Source organism: Humulus lupulus, chromosome 8 (genome assembly GCF_963169125.1).
Source record: "Humulus lupulus chromosome 8, drHumLupu1.1, whole genome shotgun sequence".
NCBI classification, from domain to species: domain Eukaryota; kingdom Viridiplantae; phylum Streptophyta; class Magnoliopsida; order Rosales; family Cannabaceae; genus Humulus; species Humulus lupulus.
Genome location: NC_084800.1, coordinates 50296946 through 50317603, shown reverse-complemented (window position 1 = coordinate 50317603; position 20658 = coordinate 50296946). Strand labels below are relative to the sequence as shown.

Here is a 20658-nt window from a genome sequence, read left to right as displayed (position 1 = left end):
TGATGTATTTTGAATGATAAATTAGAATATCCATTGGAAGTGTTCTAGAGCACTCATAGCAGCATTCCTACTTATCTTTCAAAATACATTACCAAATTCTCACTTTTTTTTTTATTTTCCTCCCCACTTTTTTTTATTTTAGATCCCCACATTAATTATATATCAGTTTTTCTATATTTTCTTTTTACAACATTTAAATATTATATTTTTAGATAAAAGAAGACGATAGAGAAAATGAGAGAAGAATAAAAAAACAATTAAAAAAAATTAAAGGATGAATAATGCGTAGCTAAATGTGGAGAATAATATACATTTATTGTGACTTAGAACACTTCCAATAAATGAGGTAAAATACTTTATTGTGCATCGTATAAAGAAAAAAATTGTGAAAGTAGCATTCCAATGAATAAGGGAAATTTGAGCTAGTTTACATTTTTTTTAACTTAATAATACTTCTTCACATGTAGATGTAGAGAAGTATTATTTATTAAGCTATTAATATTTTATTAATTTTTTATAAATTTTTGTTTATAAAATAAATAAAATAGATTAAAAAATATATTATTTAAATTATGTTGAAAAAAATAGAAAATCTGAAGTATAGTATGATGTAAAAATTTTAAGTAAAATAGAAAAAAAAAAAAAAAGTGTTTTGATAAGTATTTTAAAATATAGGGGTAGAGGAGCTATTGAGAGTAAACTTACAGCTAAATTCCTTATCTTTTATACATTCTATGATGAAGAAGAATTTTAGTAATTTTAACTATATTTTTAGCTTTGTAGCTATTCTTAGATTAGCTATTGTGTGGGCTCAGAAACCAATGGCTGATAGATTAGTCCTTGCTTATGTATCTTGACATTCAAATCATCTATGAAAATCAGTTTTACTCTGAGGGTAATAAGTTTATCCAGGTCAAACTCTTGACCATAAAATCGCACCATTTTTTTAAGAAATGATCTCAGCTCTTGGTTAGCCTAATTTATCGAGGAAAAATGCATTTAACCATTTTTATTAACATCCAAGCAATACCACTAGAAACTTTCATCAGATAGTAGATTTGAAGCCATTACTTACATGGGCATGCGACTAATTGCTCGATTACGTGGTGTCACAGACAAATTTAAGTGCAGCACATTAGTTTTACACAAACAATTGATAATATAACCCAGATTCAAATAAACAACATCATAAACTTTACATTACATAGCTAAACTAATAACTACAACAAACACATTACGCTGTGGAGATGATCTTTAAAAGTGATACATTCACACTAACAAACTTTGATAAAAATAACTCTTCCAATCCAACAATTTATAAGTTAAGCTTACATTTAAAACAAAATAATCATGTGTAATCATATAAAATTAGAGTAAGGGATCCTAATGATCACTTTCTGTGTTTTGACTTCCCGGGGCAAAAATACCAACATTTTGTAAGAGCTAGAATCAAAGATCTGCTCTTCCGGGATATCTTGGGAAGGGAATAACATCTCTAATGTTGTCAATGCCTGTGGCAAATAGAATCATCCTCTCAAACCCTAGACCGAAACCACTATGTTTCACTGTCCCAAAGCGACGCAAGTCAAGGTACCATTCATATGGCTCGATAGGGAGCCCCATTTCCTGGATCCTGCGACAATCAATGGAATGTGTCAGTATCAAATTTACCATACTTGGTTGAAGACAAAATGATCTGCATACTGTTTTCTTTTCCATCAGAGAGATAAGCCCAAAACTCAAAAGATAAATTTGCGATTAAATTTTGAAAAAAAAAATGGAGAAACTTATCATACCTGCTTTGAATAACATCATATCGCTCCTCCCTCTGGCTTCCTCCTATCAATTCTCCCACCTGAAAATTTAAGACATGAATTAATAGATATACAGGACAGACACTAACCTAACAAAATGCTTAACCAATGTTCTTGCCGAGCTAATATAGAGAGGAAGAAAAAACAGCCTACCTTTGGTACAAGAACATCCATAGCAGCAACTGTCTTACAGTCATCATTCAGCCTCATGTAAAATGCTTTTATGCCTTTCGGGTAATTATAAACAATAACAGGCTTCTGGAATTTAACCTCCGTCAGGTATCTGCAAAATTAGGCAACCAGAAAATCAACAACCTCAGCATATAATTAATGATACGAAAGGAAAAAAGTTGCAATAAAATTTGAATACCTTTCATGTTCAGATGCCAAATCAATGCCCCACTCTACCTTATTCTCAAACTGCTTGCCATTCTTCACAGCCTCCTCTAAAAGCTCTACTGCTTTCGTATATGTTATTCGTTCAAAGGGGGTTGAAGCAACCATTTTTAATCGATTGATGCAACCTTTATCAAATTTGTCAGCCATAAACTCCATATCATCATAGCAATTGTCAAGTAACCACTGGCAAAGAAATCTCACATATGCCTCTGCACAGTTCATATCATCCTACACATATATGAAGACTTTAGGGTCTTATTTAGCAGTGCTATATTTCAGATCGACAAAACTGCATTGACAGCTACACACGTACATTATTTTAAATTTTCCATAACCACTATAACATACGAAACAGTCTTGAACACAAGCTAAAGGGAAAGAATATACAAAGCCAAGGAGCAAGGACAAGGACAAATAACCTAAGGAAAACAAGCTATTACTAAGAGGCAAAACATTCTTAAAAGTATAAGGCAGATAAGTTATGTCCATAGCTTTGTACAAAGAAGTTGTGATACGCTGACGAATATGATGGTTCTGAAAGGACAAGAAGAATTACAATAATACCATGTTTCTATAAACACATACACAACAACCAAATCAACATTTTCCCTCAATTCAACTCCTGTATAACTCAATCTCTCAAGAGGTAGTTAAATGAAAATGCTAAGAGGGAATATGAGAAAAATGATGATGAAATAATATAATAACTAACTACAAATTGCATTTCAGCAACAAAAATAAACAAACAAATAAATAAAAATTGCATACTAAACTTCATTTACCTGCAGATCAGAAAATGCCAATTCAGGCTCCACCATCCAAAACTCTGCCAAATGCCTCGTGGTGTGAGAATGCTCGGCCCGAAAAGTAGGCCCAAACGTATAAACGCTACTGAGAGCACATGCAAACGACTCAACTTGTAATTGACCAGAGACAGTTAAAAAAGCTTGACGGGCAAAGAAATCTTGTGTGTAATCAATCTTTCCATCCTTTTGGGGAATACCCGGCTTAAGCTTAGATCTCTCCTCCAGTTTCGCGAAATCTTCCTTCGCCTTCTTTAGTAGGGCGACAGAAGCACCAATCTCCTGTTTACTTGCTTTAGCAGCTTTCAGCTGGGAAACAACATCTCCTTTCTCCTTGACAACAAGCCTGGCAGCTTCTAAGTCAGACTCCGATGGGGGAGGATTCTTAATGAGCTCCTTCTCCAATTTTTCAGCTTCATTAATCAAAGTTGTCACTTGAAACATTTCACCAGCACCCTCACAGTCACTGGTGGTGATAATTGGTGTGTGCACATAAAGAAAACTATGCTTTTGAAAAAATGTATGGGTGGCGTATGCAAGGGCATTCCTGATACGGGCAACTGCAGAAATCTGGAAATATGTACCAAAAATTAAAACTTTTATTCGAAACACAATGCAGAATATTTACTTTCATTGAATTCTACAGCCTATTTCGTCTATTTTCCTTAATATCTTCTTTCTTTCGTAAACCAATAACAATTGTTGTTTGTTTCATTCGAAATTGATTAATCAAAATTAAACTAAATAGCAAAATGTATTTACCGTATTGGTCCTGGGACGAAGGTGAACAAAATCCCTCAAAAACTCAAGCGTGAGTCTTGTCTTGGGCAATGGGTACTTGGCCGGATCAACTGGACCCACGTGAATAACCTTCTCGACCCGGAGCTCCACTTTCTGCTTGGTCCCAGCCGGCGGAAGTTTCAGAATGCCATCCACAGACACGCATGTGCCAGTTGACACGAGCTGTCCAAGGTCGGCCTTGTCCGCCTCCACAATAACCTGTAGATTCCCGGGGCAAGACCCATCGTTGAGCTCCAAGAAGGCAAATGCGTCCTTGTCCGCCTTTCGACCGGTCTTGACCCACCCGCCTATTCGTACACGTTTCCCGGCCAGCCCGGATCCGCCATCGGATCGGGAAATAATGGATCGAATCAGAACTCGGTCGGAGAACTCAGCTTTCAAATCTTCGTAGCTGGAAACTCCGTCGTTCACAGACGTCTGAGCGAGCTGAGACGACAGCGTCGTTGAATCGTCTGCCATTGCTAGTCGACTGTAGACGAAAGAGAGATGGTCCGCTTCAGTCGAAAGGTGGAGAGGAGGAGAGCAAAGACTGTTAGAAGGAAGGAAAGGATTTGGTTTTAGGGTTTTTGGAAAGAAATTTGGGAAGTTTACAAATCTACCGAATCTACCCTCAATATGTAAATCTTTTGTAAATATACGATAATGTAAAAAAAATATTTCTACAAAACTACTCACTTTTTATCAAGTAAAGGGAAACTAGCGTAAAAATTAATCAATGTTTTCAAAAGCTTTTAAATTAGTATCTTTCTTTTTTTTTTTTGAGAGAGAAGTACCCGATATATACTTTTAGGAAAAATCTCTCATGCGGGAATGCCCACATCTTGGGCCTTACTCTTTTGGGCCGTACGCCCGGTAGGTCATTGGGCTAAATTTTTGGGAATTTAAAAAAAATAAGGTTTTTTAGCTATTAATCTGCAAAAATATGAGAATTAAACTTGTTTTAATTTGTATGAGAAAATTTAATTAACAAAAACTTATTTTATGGGAAAATTAATTCCATATTGAAAATCAAAATTAAACAAAAAAAAAAACAGCAAAAGAGGGGTACTATTGATTAGTGCTCAAAAGATGTCATTCTATCAAGTTTAAGTTCAAATTAAATTAAGTTTTGAATAATATTTTCTTGAATTTATTATGATATATTCTTTAAATGGAAAATATTAGTTTTAATTTAATTTACATGAATTATAATGCATTTGAGCCTAATTAAAAGAAAAAAATATAAAAAAGAAAAGAAAATAATTAAACTTGAAAAATGACATTATTGTAGTTAACTTATTTCTTTTTGTTGTTTCATTTGAAGCCCAAAGGAGGCCCACGGTTTCAGGCCCACCCCAAGCCCACAGTTGAGACGAGCCACGCCGCCACCTAGCCGAGCCGAGCCGAGCCGCCTGCCACCTGACATCTGCGCCTGTCAGCCGCCTGCCACCCGCCTGTCAGCCGCCTGCCAGCCAACCACGCCTCGCCACGTCGTCAAGGGACCAGCTGCCAGTTTTGTCCACATGCCCATCTAGCCGCGCCAGGTGTCCGCCCGTGATTGGTTGCGGCTGGTCAATGGACCAGCTGCCACCAGCCCATTTTGTGTGCTCTTTGGGCCTTGGACCTCCTATTTTGAGCTTAAAACTCATCTTTTTGTGGTATTTTAGAAAAAGAGCATTTTGACTATACACAAAAATAGCTAGGGTAATATTAATAATAAGATTTGATTTTTTTAAAAATCATATTTTATTATTAATATTTCAGATTTATTTTGTAAACTCCATTTTTGTTGTTTAATTTCTTTTTAGTCATTTTTCCCATCTATAAATAGGGACACTTTCTTCACATTTGGTATGTAATTTTTAGAGTAATGAAACTATAGCAAAATTTCTACTCACTTTCTTCTCATATTTTCTTCTTAGAATTTTGTGAGAATCATGAGCATAATGGCCTAATCTTCCTAGGAAGGTTAGGGATGATTCCATATGCAAGTGATGTTATTTTGCTACTTTGATTTACTATGTTCTTAATGTAATATATTTGAGTTATTTATGTTCTTTCATCTCTATCTTTATTTTGCTATCTTTATTTACTTATGCTAATAGTATATAGGATTAGTCATGCTCTTTCTATGTGCTTCTAATTAGTAAAAGTAATATTGATACATAATTTTATGTCTAATCTTCTATTACATTATTGCCTTTGGGTATTTTGTCATTTTTAGATTTTTCATAAGATTAACATTGTACTTTTAAAGTAAAGAACTTTATAACTCAAATGAACTTTTGTTAGAAAAACTATGGACTTTAATGTTAGATTTTCCAAGTAAATGTTGGGATGTGAACTATTTACTTGTGTATTTTTAAATCAAGTAACCAAGTAACTAAGCAAGCATATGGATGATTCTTGAAACATTTCCATTTATCAAACTCTTGATTACATCTTACATTTATCTCACCTATCTCACTTTATCATTTCATCAAAAAAATACAATATCAAAATCTCAAACCTCTTTCCATTTACAATTTTATTTATTTCTTGTTACTAACTTTTTGTGTTATTTTCTACTAATCTTTTGATTTAGGTTACCTCCTTGTGGATCGACCGCCCGATTATACTACAACCACCGCTTAGTGGTTGTCACATTTTGGGCGTTAAACAAATTTTGGCGCCGTTGCCGGGGAGGTAATTTTCAAAGGTTTAGTGAAATTTTTACAAAAATATTAGTAACTTTATTTGTGTTTTTTTGAATAAATATTGTGTTAGTATAGTTTTTTTCTATTTACTAATTTTTAATTAATTATATTACTACTATAACAAAAATACAAAGAAAAAAAAACTAAAAAAATATATATATATATATATCTTTATTTATATATATATATTTATTCTCTTCTTTTACACTTTTTTTTCTTTTTCTTTTTTTTTTCGTTAACAAAATATATAGATATTTATATTTATATTCATTTATATATATATACATATCTATAAAAAGAAAAAAAACTAAAAAAAAAAAAAAAAAAGCATAAACAGAAAAAAAATTATTCTTATTTCTATTTCTTTTTTCTTCTTTTCCATTTTCTTCCCTTTTTATTTAAAAAAAAAAAAGACTATATATATTTATATATATATATTTTACCTAATTCTTACTCTATTTTTCTTTCTTAATTTCTATTCTTTTTTTTTTGTTTTTGTTTAATACATATTTGAAAAAAAAAATAGATTAAACTTGCTATTTTCTCTTCACTTTAATTTTATTTTCTTTATTTTATTGTATTTTGTGTTTTTTTTATTATTTTGTTACTTAGTTTAGGTTTCTCTTCTCCTTTGCTTTAGTTTTCCTTAGAATTTAGTTTTTTTTTTTTTGAAAAAAAACAAAAAAAATATTGCATAAAATTGTTCATAAAATTTCAATCATAAAACGCTTAGTATTGGGAACAATTGTGTAATATTACAAATGGTAGAAACCGATATTGTTCTGTCTAGAAAGATTGGTTGTTAAATAAGGTTTGTGATAGCGTTACCCTCCACACTTACCTGGGAACCTCGGGGAGTTCTGTCTAGGCAAGTGTGGGTCTAAAGCGGTACCTTGGCAACCTTCCCAATCGGCCTGGGAACATTTCGAGCATCTACATTTGCACTATTACATTGTTGAACTTATTACTATAAGAAAACCAAGCTTGTTCGGTCAAAATAAGCAATTCCACTCTGCTTAAAGGTTGTTTGGTCGAAAAGGTTGACTTGTGATCCACCATACTTACTCAGTAACCTCGGGGAGTTCTAGTAAGGCGTTGGAGATCACCTGAAAACCTCCAAATCTACCTGGGAACAAGTTTAACAAAAAAAATAATAATTCAAAAAATCAAAAAAATCAAAAATAAAAAAATAAAAAAGGAAAAGACATAAAATAAATCTAATTCTGATTCCCGAGGGTGGATGAGTCATCACGAAACTTCCAGTGACACTTCTTCCAATTCATCTGCCACTCATACCGAAACTCCGTCCACCAATCCTGCTTCTCCACAAACTTTCGCTGATAATAACCCATTCACAATGGCTCGCAATGATGAAATCCAACCAAGAACTCTCAATGACTACCTCCATCCTACTCGCACTTCCACACCTTCATGCATTATCTTCCCTCCTAATATGCCCGCATTAGACTTTAAACCTGGCATGATTCAACTCCTGCCTACATTTCATGGAATGGAAAACGAAAGCCCATACGTGCATATCAGAGAATTCGAGGAGGTGGTAGCCACGTTCTATAACCGAGCCGACAATGCCGATGCTGTGCGATTGAAGTTCTTCCCTTTCTCCTTGAAGGACAAAGCCAAAAGCTGGTTGTACTCTTTGAGACCTAGGTCGATTGGAACATGGGAGGAGATGACTAAATCTTTCTTTCTGAAACACTTCCCCAGCCATAAGACCAACAGTCTAAAACGACAGATTTCCACATTTTCCCAAAAAGACAATGAAACGTTCTATCAAGTCTGGGAAAGATTCAAAGATCTGTTAAATCAGTGCCCGCACCATGGCTATGAGAACTGGCGCTTGGTCAGTTACTTCTATGAAGGCCTCACGAGTCGTGAGCGCCAGTTTGTAGAGATGCTATGCAATGGTGAATTCCTCGAAAAAGAGCCAGACGATGCTCTTGAATATCTCGAAGAAACTGCAAAAAAATCTCACACCTGGACTGGTCCAAGTGCTACTGACAGCACCAACCGACACAAACCATCAGGGATCTATCAACTTCGAGAAGAGGATAGTATTAAGGCCCAACTCGAAGCTTTGAAAAAGCAGTTTGAGGTCTTAATGACGAAAAATGGGCAAAAGTCGCACATGATCGCTCAAGTGGAACCGCAAGAACCTTGCTTTGTTTGTGGAGGGACGGAGCACTTAGCTAAGGACTGCTTAGCTTTGAATGAAATGAGGGGGGTTTATGAGGAGCAATGCAATGCCTTAGGGGCATATAACAAGCCATTCTCCCATACGTACAACCCTGGTTGGAGAAACCACCCAAATTTCAGTTGGAGAGATTCCAACCAAGCTCAATCGTCTGGAGGCCAATGGAGAAATGAGCAACAAGTTCAACCATCAAAGGCGTATTCTGCACCTCATTACAATGCTCATCCACAACGCAATTCTCTCGAGAATACTCTTCATGCATTCATGGAGGAACAATCCAAACTGAATCGCCAAATGATGGAAGAAATCAAGGAAATGAAATGTCAATTCTCAAAATTGACTGAATCCTTGGCCATTCCTGAAAAAGGCAAACTTCCTTCCCAACCGAAATTCAATGTTCAAGGCCAACACATGGCCCAATCTTCAAATTCAAATGATCAAAACGTCAAGGAAGTGAATGCCATCACGACGAGAAGCGGTAAAACTTTGTCAGACCCACCCCTTAAATCCAACTCTCCCCATATTCCAAAAGTTATTTCTGAAAATCCACCACTCAATGCCACCCCAAAGGTACCATTCCCCCAGGCTTTGAAACCTGTTGGGAAACTTCCTGATAACCGAGCTGAACTCCTTGAGCACTTGACACAAGTGAAGATTAGTCTTCCTTTGCTTCACATCATTAAACAAGTGCCCGCTTATGCCAAAATCATCAAGGATCTTTGTACTGCAAAAAGGAAACACCACGTCAAGAAGACTGCTTTCTTGACCGAACAAGTGAGTGCGGTGATTGAACAAAAGACACCACCAAAATACAAAGATCCCGGTTGTCCCACCATTTCTTGCCAAATTGGGACCCATGAAGTCAGCCAAGCCTTACTTGATCTTGGCGCGAGTGTCAATCTCATGCCTTATTCTGTATACTCGCAACTCGGTCTTGGAGAAATGAAGCCAACATCTGTTGTACTACAGCTTGCTGATCGTTCCACCAAAAAGCCTAGGGGTATCGTTGAGGATGTATTGGTTCAAATTGAAAAATTCTATTATCTCGTGGATTTTCTTATTCTTGATACCCAATCTGTGGTGAACATGGAGTCTAAAATTCCTATTATCCTCGGAAGACCATTCCTTGCTACTGCAAATGCTTTGATCAATTGTCGGAATGGTCTAATGAAGATATCGTTTGGAAACATGACTCTTGAAGTCAATATCTTCCACATCGGGAAACAACCCCGAGAAGATGATGAATGTTACCAAACATTCATGATTGACTCTTTGATTCCCGAGGAGGTTCAATTGCGAAACAACTTTGATAATCTTGACGAAATCCTCCTTCTGTCAGAGAATGAAAGTCCTAGTTCTATTGAGTCTACTCTTGCAATATCAGATCGCATAGACTCACGCAATAGAAGGACTCAGTTTTGGCAACCTCGCTTTGAAGAGCTACCTCGCGAGAGGGCACAGCCAAAAACTTCAGCCGAAGAGGTTCCAACTGTTCAATTGACCCAACTTCCTGAGGGTTTGAAACATGCCTTCTTGGGAGACGGTGAAACCTTTCCAGTTATCATCTCATCCAACCTTCAAAATTCTCAAGAATTGCAGTTACTCGAGCTACTGCGAACGCATAAATCTGCGATAGGTTGGACGCTTGCTGATATCAAAGGTATTAGCCCGTTAATTTGCTCCCATCGAATCAATCTGGAGGATGAAGCCATTCCCCGAAGAGACCCTCAGCGGCGACTGAATCCCACGATGAAGGAAGTTGTAAAAAATGAAGTTTTGAAATTGCTAGACGCTGGTATTATTTACCCGGTAGCAGATAGCAAATGGGTCAGTCCAACTCAAGTTGTGCCCAAGAAATCTGGTGTCACCGTTATCCAAAACGAAAAAGGGGTCCTTGTCCCCACAAGAACGGTGACGGGGTGGCGCATGTGCATTGATTATAGAAAATTGAATGCCGCCTCCCGCAAAGATCATTTTCCACTCCCATTCATTGATCAAATTCTTGAACGTGTAGCTGGTCATCCTTTCTATTGCTTCCTTGATGGCTATTCTGGCTATTATCAAATTGAGATTGCATTGGAGGATCAAGATAAGACCACTTTCACTTGTCCCTTTGGCACATTTGCCTTCCGGCGTATGCCATTTGGCTTGTGTAATGCACCAGCTACTTTCCAAAGATGCATGATGAGCATCTTTAGTGACATGATTGAAAAATCAATGGAAGTATTCATGGATGACCTAACCGTTTTTGGCAACTCCTTCGAGACATGTCTTCTTCATCTTGAAGCTGTTTTAAAATGATGCATTGAGAAGGGACTTGTCCTCAATTGGGAGAAATGCCACTTCATGGTATCTTCCGGCATAGTCTTAGGTCACATTGTTTCTGAAAAAGGAATTGAGGTTGATCAATCCAAAGTCGACCTTATCTCCAACCTGCCGACTCCTAAGACTGTCAAAGACGTTAGGTCATTTCTTGGTCATGCTGGGTTCTATAGGAGGTTCATACAAAATTTTTCAATGATTGCTCGTCCGCTGAGCAACCTCCTAGCCAAAGATGTTACCTTTGAGTGGACACCTAAGTGTGAGGAATCCTTTCGAGCGCTTGTCAATTCGCTCACTTCCGCTCCCATCATTCAGTCACCCGATTGGAGTCTTCCTTTCGAGATCATGTGTGACGCCAGCAACTTTGCTGTGGGAGCTGTGCTAGGGCAACGAAGGGAGGGGAAACCCTTTGTTGTCTATTATGCAAGCCGAACTCTCAATAGTGCTCAAATGAACTATTCCACTACTGAAAAAGAGTTGCTTGCCGTTGTCTTTGCCCTTGACAAATTCTGATCTTATTTGATTGGATCGCCTATTACGATCTTCACCGATCACTCTGCCCTTAAGTATCTCCTTTCCAAAAAGGATGCTAAGGCGCGATTAATACGGTGGATCCTTCTCCTGCAAGAATTTGATCTAACAATCAAAGACAAGAAAGGTGTTGAAAATGTCGTCGCGGACCACTTGTCCCGACTTGAATTCAGCGATCCCGCTGACGGTCCACCTATTCATGATGATTTCCCTAATGAACAATTGCTTTCTGTTGCTAAGTTGCCGTGGTACGCTCACATTGTAAACTACTTAGTAACAGGTGAACTCCCATCTGAATGGAGTTCACAAGACAAACGCAAATTTCTGGTCGAGGTGCGCAATTTCTTTTGTGATGACCCATACTTATTCAAGTATTGCCCCGACCAAATCATGCGAAGATGCATCCACGACGATGAGGTGTCTAGTGTGCTGAATTTTTGCCACAATGATGCTTGTGGTGGTCACTTCTCTGTGAAGAAAACCGCTGCAAAAATCTTGCAATGCGGCCTTTACTGGCCCACCTTGTTCAAAGACACCAATGATTTCTGTCGTTCTTGTGTAAGGTGTCAAAAGTTAGGATCCTTATCCCGTCGGCACATGATGCCCTTGAACCCAATTCTTGTTATTGAAATATTTGATTGTTGGGGGATAGACTTTATGGGACCATTTCCACCTTCTTTTGGCTACCTTTACATTCTCCTCGCTGTGGATTATGTTTCCAAATGGGTCGAGGCTGTACCATGTCGAACCAATGATAACGCTACAGTTGTCAAATTCTTGAAAAAAAATGTGTTATCACGGTTCGGTACCCCTCGCGCTATCATCAGTGATCAAGGCACTCATTTTTGCAACCGCTCCTTTGAGGCTCTTATGCGCAAGTACGGTGTACTTCATAAAGTTGCAAATGCCTATCATCCACAGACCAATGGTCAGGCCGAGTTAGCCAATAGGGAGATAAAACACATTCTGGAAAAGACGGTAAATCCCGACCGCAAAGATTGGTCTACACGACTTCTAGACGCTCTTTGGGCATATCGCACTGCTTTCAAGTCCCCTCTTGGGATGTCTCCCTATCGGCTCGTCTTTGGAAAAGCCTGTCATTTACCTGTCGAGCTCGAGCATAAAGCATATTGGGCTATCAAAGCCCTAAACTTTGATCTGAATGCTGCAGGTATCAATCGCAAACTCCAGTTGTCCGAAATTGAGGAGTTGAGAAACGATGCATATGACAATTCCAGGATTTATAAGGAAAAATTGAAAATCGCTCACGACAAACAAATTCTGCGAAAACACTTTGAGCCAAATCAAAAAGTGCATCTGTACGACTCTCGCTTGCACTTGCATCCTAGTAAACTGCGATCGCGATGGACTGGTCCATTTGTAGTGAAACAAGTATTTCCCAACGGTTCGGTGGAGGTCGAGGATCCAACCGATTGGAGAATTTTTCGCGTCAATGGCCAACGGCTGAAGCATTACATTGAGAGTGTGAGTCATGTTGAAGAGGTCCTTCTTAAGGACCCAATCTACACACTCTGACGTTCTGAATGGTTTGTTGTTGTTCTTTTTATTTTTATTTTTCCCTAGCTTTATTTTTTCTGTCTTTCTTTTATTTTTGTATGCTTTTCGTTTTTGTATTTTGTTTTGGGGTTTTGTTACCAGGCTATTTTCGCTCTCACCTCATGGACATGGTCATCATCCAGGTGTTCTCTTTCCTTATCTTTTTCATTGCTTATTCATTTTGACATTGAGGACACTGTCTGATTTTTGGTTGGGGGTGGTGAACATGCATTGGCTTTCATTTGTAAAATCTTATTGTTACGTCATTAGCAGTCATTTGGGAAACATTATTGTCTTATTGAATTTTTAAGTCAAATTTTCTCAAAATTATCCAAGCATGAGTATAATTTGTTGGTTTGAGTCAGTTTTTACTATGTTTAGCTATTAAGAAGTGATTTTCAGAGTTATTTTGTGCACTTTCCAAACATATGATAAATAAATTGGTTGTTAACACAAATAGTTGAGAGAAATTTCAAGTTTAAAGTTTTTCATTTCTTGGTGAGTTGAGAAAACAACTTTTTGAATTTTTATTGATCATTTGAGTTGGTAAAGTCACATATTTGGAATTTAAAACATGACATTTACTAGAGGGATGTTTTTCATTTAAGAAAAGTCTTTGTAATAAATTTGTGTTCTATTTATTGTATTTGTAATTTCCTTTGTATTTTTGTGTTGTCTCTTGTCAAAAAATAAATAAATAAATAAATAATGAAAAAAAAAGAAGAAAAAGAAAAAAAAATGATAAATAAATGAAGAAAAAAAAAAAAAAGAGAACAAGAGCAACATTTCCTTCTATTACTTTGTAGTTCTTTCAAAAAAAAAAAATATAAATAATAATAATAATAATTATTAACATTATAGTTCATTTTCTTATTTATCATGTCTAATTAGTTGTCATTTTGTTCTTGGAGTTTTCTCATGTAAATCCCAAAAGTTGTTTGTCATTTGAATTCCAATAAGTTGATTTGCCTATCTTGTGATCAATTTTTGTTCAAATCGCTTGTCCTAAAAAGTTTATCTTTTCTCATTTGAGCGTAAACTGCTACATTTCCAACTCCAAGAGTGTAATCCTTCCCATACAATACTTTCAATGCCCGTGAGGAATTTGGAGTTGAGATTTTTATACTTTTGAGATTTTTCGATACTATTTGTGTTATGACTTGTGAGAAAAAGAATATGGTTTGGTGCACACACACACAACTCTGAAATCGCAACTATAGTAGCTTAGATAGTAATTTCTGACTTCTTGCTGATACTTTGAAAATGCTTAGATGATTTTGCTTGATTTGACTTGATTATTCAACTTGACAATTTTCTTTTTCGCTTGAACTGATAGGGACTAGCAATAAGCTGGTTGGGGGTTGTGATTAGTGCTCAAAAGATGTCATTTTATCAAGTTTAAGTTCAAATTAAATTAAGTTTTGAATAATATTTTCTTGAATTTATTATGATATATTCTTTAAATGGAAAATATTAGTTTTAATTTAATTTACATGAATTATAATGCATTTGAGCCTAATTAAAAGAAAAAAATATAAAAAAGAAAAGAAAAGAATTAAACTTGAAAAATGACATTATTGTAGTTAACTTATTTCTTTTTGTTGTTTCATTTGAAGCCCAAAGGAGGCCCACGGTTTCAGGCCCACCCCAAGCCCACAGCTGAGCCGAGCCACGCCGCCACCTAGCCGAGCCGAGCCGAGCCGCCTGCCACCTGACATCTGCGCCTGCCACCCGCCTGTCAGCCGCCTGCCAGCCAACCACGCCTCGCCACGTCGTCAAGGGATCAGCTGCCAGTTTTGTCCACATGCCCATCTAGCCGCGCCAGGTGTCCGCCCGTGATTGGTTGCGGCTGGTCAATGGACCAGCTGCCACCAGCCCATTTTGTGTGCTCTTTGGGCCTTGGACCTCCTATTTTGAGCTTAAAACTCATCTTTTTGTGGTATTTTAGAAAAAGAGCATTTTGACTATACACAAAAATAGCTAGGGTAATATTAATAATAAGATTTGATTTTTTTAAAAATCATATTTTATTATTAATATTTCAGATTTATTTTGTAAACCCCATTTTTGTTGTTTAATTTCTTTTTAGTCATTTTTCCCATCTATAAATAGGGATACTTTCTTCACATTTGGTATGTAATTTTTAGAGTAATGAAACTATAGCAAAATTTCTACTCACTTTCTTCTCATATTTTCTTCTTAGAATTTTGTGAGAATCATGAGCATAATGGCCTAATCTTCCTAGGAAGGTTAGGGATGATTCCATATGCAAGTGATGTTATTTTGCTACTTTGATTTACTATGTTCTTAATGTAATATATTTGAGTTATTTATGTTCTTTCATCTCTATCTTTATTTTGCTATCTTTATTTACTTATGCTAATAGTATATAGGATTAGTCATGCTCTTTCTATGTGCTTCTAATTAGTAAAAGTAATATTGATACATAATTTTATGTCTAATCTTCTATTACATTATTGCCTTTGGGTATTTTGTCATTTTTAGATTTTTCATAAGATTAACATTGTACTTTTAAAGTAAAGAACTTTATAACTCAAATGAACTTTTGTTAGAAAAACTATGGACTTTAATGTTAGATTTTCCAAGTAAATGTTGGGATGTGAACTATTTACTTGTGTATTTTTAAATCAAGTAACCAAGTAACTAAGCAAGCATATGGATGATTCTTGAAACCTTTCCATTTCTCAAACTCTTGATTACATCTTACATTTATCTCACCTATCTCACTTTATCATTTCATCAAAAAAATACAATATCAAAATCTCAAACCTCTTTCCATTTACAATTTTATTTATTTCTTGTTACTAACTTTTTGTGTTATTTTCTACTAATCTTTTGATTTAGGTTACCTCCTTGTGGATCGACCGCCCGATTATACTACAACCACCGCTTAGTGGTTGTCACATTTTGGGCGTTAAACAACTATTGTAATTAACACCCCATATATTATAGTATATATAATTATAATATATATGTCTTCTCCCTCGAACTCCATGGGTCTCAATCTTCTTCGGCGACGAGGATGACCCATCATGCCGAGTAATATCGGGGCCCAGAGAAAGAGCCATTGATTCATCTATTTTTGTTTCTCTGTAAAAAAAAATATATATGAGAGAATGAATAAAAGAAACCCTAGGAGGAGGTGGTAGATCGCCATGGAAGGAAACCCAGTTCGAATTTGAGGGTTTTGAGTCAGAAAGTGAGAATCTTTTGGTCATAAAAGTTTTGAGAATCCATGAAAAAACTATCTAAACAGGAGCAAAATCAACCTGGTTTCATCTACACACCACATATATTATAGTATATATAATTAAATATATATTTATATATAGAAAATAAAAAGAAGAAGATGATGCCGATGAAGAAGATTCTTACCAAAATGCAAAAGAGGTAGAAAAATTGTAAATTTATTACAAGAAAAAAATAAGATAGGATTTTATGTCCTGTGGTTCGTGGTTTGATATGTTTTTTTTTTCTATCTTCAGATCTGTGGTAACTGGTTACCTTCACATTCTGATGTGTGTATATTTGTGGGTTCTTTATTGTAACTGGTTACCTAAGTTACTAAATCATACTTATTCTTCCTTTTTTTTCCTTCAAATGTGATGTTTCTTTTCATTTCTAATATGAGTGACTCGTCACCTCTCTTATGGTAACTGGTTACACCTCTTATGGCAGTAAGTTACTAATCTCACTGTAACTGGTTACCCCTCCTGATACATGTTATTTAACATCTAAGACTATTTTTTACATAACTGTGAAAAAATCAAACAAGTAACTGGTTATCTCTCTGGATAAATGTTATTTAACCTAGCTGTATGATTTTTTTTTTTTACATAACTTTGAAAAATCAATTAAGTAACTGGTTGCGTTAGCCAGGTTTTGAAAAAAAAATGTTTATAATAAATAAAAATAATAATAAACTCAATTCATATTACAAAAAAAAATTAATAAAAGATTTGCAAAACAACCATGGAAAAATTTAATATAAAAATAGTTATAATAAAAAAAATCAAATAAGCTAAGAAAAATAATCAAATTACAAATACACTCTTCTAAATTAATAAAACTTGATTAAGAGTAAAACTATGACATAATCAAACTTTTATACAAAAATATGGGAAACTAAACTCATAAAAGTGAAATTTAAAAAAAAAAAAAAAAAAAAAAGTCATAGATTAACTTTTCTTAAAAAAAAAAGTCATATTTTTGCATAATCTATTAAAAATCTCATATAACATGTAATTTTCACTAAATTTTTTGGGTTTTGGATTACAAAAGTGCTAACTTATATATTTTGGCTCTCAAATTTGTCATTTTTTTTATTTCTTTTTAAGCTTTGTTTCTTTTCTTTTTATGCACCATTTCCCAATAAAATAGTCATAATTTAAATGAAAATTAAATATTTCTTTTTTATAAATATTAATGCATATTTATTATTATTATTATTTTGTGTTTATTACTCTGAGTTGTTTTGGTTTTATTCACTAAAACTACAAACATTTGAAGTTGAATTTTTTTTTTTAATAGTATTATTAAGATCTTAATAATTTAGCTTTAGTTTCTCACCATATTGTAGTCATATTTATTTTTATTTAATGAGGTTTATGGTAGAACATCTATCTTTTTTATCATTGTATTGATTGTGACATTATTATTATTCTGCTTTGAAAAAGTTAATAGGTCTTATCTTTTTTGTTACTGTATTTAAGTATATTCATTGGTAAAATATTTTTTAACTATAGTGTTAGCTTATGTTTTTCTTCAAGGAGTAGCGTTAATATATTATTCTTCTAATTAAACTAAAAATCTCAATAACTACCTTTATTCTCGGCAACGTATGTTAGAAATACCTTATAATTTTTATTTATTTATTTATTATTATTAAGTATTTATTGATGATTTATAATAGAAGTTCTGCATTGAGAATATCACCAGTGAGTCAGTCTGTTTTTTTTTTGCCATAAATTTGTTATAAAAAACAGATATAATAACATTAAGCTATAGTTATATACCTATGTGTTACTCACTATTATTAGCATATGAATATGTGTTTCCGGTTAATATTTATGTGGTTATAAATAGTAATAGCATAATTAAACTTTTGGTTTGCTTTATTTTGAGTTTTCAAACTGTGAGGAGTCTAATTATAAGGCCATGCCACATGTACTTTAGCATATTTCATTGTTTTTATTTTTATAGTGAAATTAATTTGATTGTGAGTGTGCCAACATACTATGACAACTTATTTTTATTTTTTGTGTATTCCAATAGCTATACTCACATTAAAATGGTGTTGTTTTTACAAAATTACAATAATTATTTCACTTCACAAAAAAAGAAAAACATAAAACATAAGAATAACACCAAAAAAAAAAATTATCCAAAACTCTCTAAATAAACAAACAATAACCAACCAAAGCAATTAAAATACTAATATGATCAAATTCACCATTCATCATGATTTTTGGAGTACTATATTTATAAACAATGACATGTGGTGGACCAAAAGCGGTACGTGTTTTAAAATTTGTCAAAACTCGCAAGCACACAAATTTTATAATGTAGTATAGATTTGTGTAAGAACGAGTTCGATCCCAAAGGAAGTGTGTGAAAATCAAAATAAACTATTTTTTTTACCAAAGCAAATTTAATTCTAAACTAAATCCAAAATTTTTGTTTGAAATAAAGATTAAAGATTAATAAAAGAAAATTTGAAAGAAAGTAAATGAATTGAAATATTTGTATTCAAGTTGAGAAAGAAAGATTTTTGAATCCACAAAATATAAATTAATAATGTTTAGAAGTATATTGATTCCCAATTTTTATTATTAGTTGAAATCACTCAAACTATTATTTTTCAAAATATATATTCCATTTTAGTGCAATTTATTTTTCAAAAAGATAGATTTTCCTTCACTTTAAATGTATAATTTCTAAGTATTAGATGTGAGATGTGAACAAATTAATGAACCACTCTTAATCAAAGAATATCATATTTAACAAGTGTAATGCCCCGAATTCTCCGATGTATTTAACGGCGTGAATAGTAGGCCGGGAGGGCCGTACTTGCTTAATTATGTTATTAATTGATTAAATGCATGTATATGTTGATTATATTATGATATGATGTGAAATGCATGCATGTGAGTCCATATTTCTTTATACAGGGGTGTGATGGTAATTTGGCCCGTTGAGGGTAAATTGATTAATTGTACGCATGTTGGTGATATAAATTGAGACCACATTATGATGTGGGTTTGTTCGAGCCATTTGGCATGAGACGATCAAGGAAATGTTAAATATCGGTTTGGTCATAACAGGCTTAAGCTCGGGGCTCGGGGTGAGTCTCGGGGTGTTTTAGTGATTAGAGTGTTACCGGGCATTAAAGGGTAACGGGATGTGAAATATTGGTGTTTGAGAATTTTGAGATTAGCGGGAATTGGGAAGCGTTAATTATCATTAACGGTGTTGGTGGAAAATGTCAAAATTGCCCTTGAGTTGACTTTAGGAGCTTTATTATACCTAGGGGTATAATGGTCTTTTGTGTTATGGATATATATGATGTATGGATGGCTGTGAAATAGAACCCAAAACAGAGTTTGCTTCATCTTCTCCTTCCCGTACAATCTTCTCCATAGTTCTCTTCTTTGGAGTTTTGAGCTCAAGGTGTGGAATTAAGCTAGGAAACTTGGAGGTTGAGGTTGTAGACATAGTTCAGCCATTGGAGAGGGTTCAATACTAAGTTTGAGGTAAGCTTTGATCATAACTTTTCTGGTTTTGCCCTGTTTTAAATATAAGTTTCAGTTTGTGTTTTTATGGAGGATTGTTGGAATTGATGGAGGTTTTAAGGGGTTGCCTTGGGTTATGATGAGGGAGAGTTTTGAGTGTTGTTTAGGGGTGTTAATGGGTGTTTGAGAGAGGTTTGGGTGATGTTTAAGTTGGGTTTGAAGGGTTGGTTCTAAGTGAAATCGTAGAGGAAGAAAAATAGGGGTTTTGGCTGAAATGGGTGTTGCGCCGCGGCATGGCCAGGGTGTGCCGCGGCCCTTGGTGAAATCTGAGTTTGAGCGCCTCTGTTTGAGGGGCGGGCCGCGGCATGGCCAAGGAGGGCCGCGGCCCTTAAGGCATTTTTGGCCAAAGAGAGCTTTTTGGCTCGGGGATGCAAGCCTAAGGCCTCGGGATTGAACCTACTACCCGGTTGAGTAGTGTTTAAGGTCCCGGAGGTTAGGTTTTGGTTTGGGAACCTTTTATTATTCATTTTATTGATGGAATCCCATGATTTGGTTATGACCAGGTAACCGCTAAAGGACCAAAAGGTTGATCGTTCTCAGGGTCATTCTTTTATTTGTTCTTGCTCGGACCGGAGGTAAGAAAATTGCACCCCAAGTGTGACATGCATGGATATTCCTGAGGCATGTTGAATGTGAGAATATGGACAAGGATTGTGTATGGAATGCTTAGCATATGTTGCTCATTTGTGCATGGTACTGACTTATTAGTCAGGTTTGACAAGAGTGCTAGTA

General features: G+C 35.1%; 1 protein-coding gene and 1 non-coding gene across 2 annotated transcripts; both read right to left on the bottom strand.

Moving 5' to 3' along the window:
• Positions 1–1153: 1153 nt before the first annotated feature.
• Positions 1154–4417, bottom strand: LOC133797163 (asparagine--tRNA ligase, cytoplasmic 1). The gene is made up of 6 exons (XM_062234982.1): positions 3779–4417; positions 2996–3586; positions 2185–2441; positions 1968–2097; positions 1797–1855; positions 1154–1633 (listed from the first exon to the last, which is right to left on the bottom strand). Exons 1-6 carry the CDS (start codon positions 4274–4276, stop codon positions 1450–1452), a joined length of 1719 nt encoding a protein of 572 aa, XP_062090966.1. The 5' UTR covers positions 4277–4417; the 3' UTR covers positions 1154–1449.
• A 3813-nt stretch (positions 4418–8230) lies between these two features.
• On the bottom strand, positions 8231–8337 carry LOC133798988 (small nucleolar RNA R71). Its single transcript, XR_009876198.1, has one exon. It is a non-coding gene; the product is annotated as a small nucleolar RNA R71 (small nucleolar RNA).
• Positions 8338–20658: the final 12321 nt, after the last annotated feature.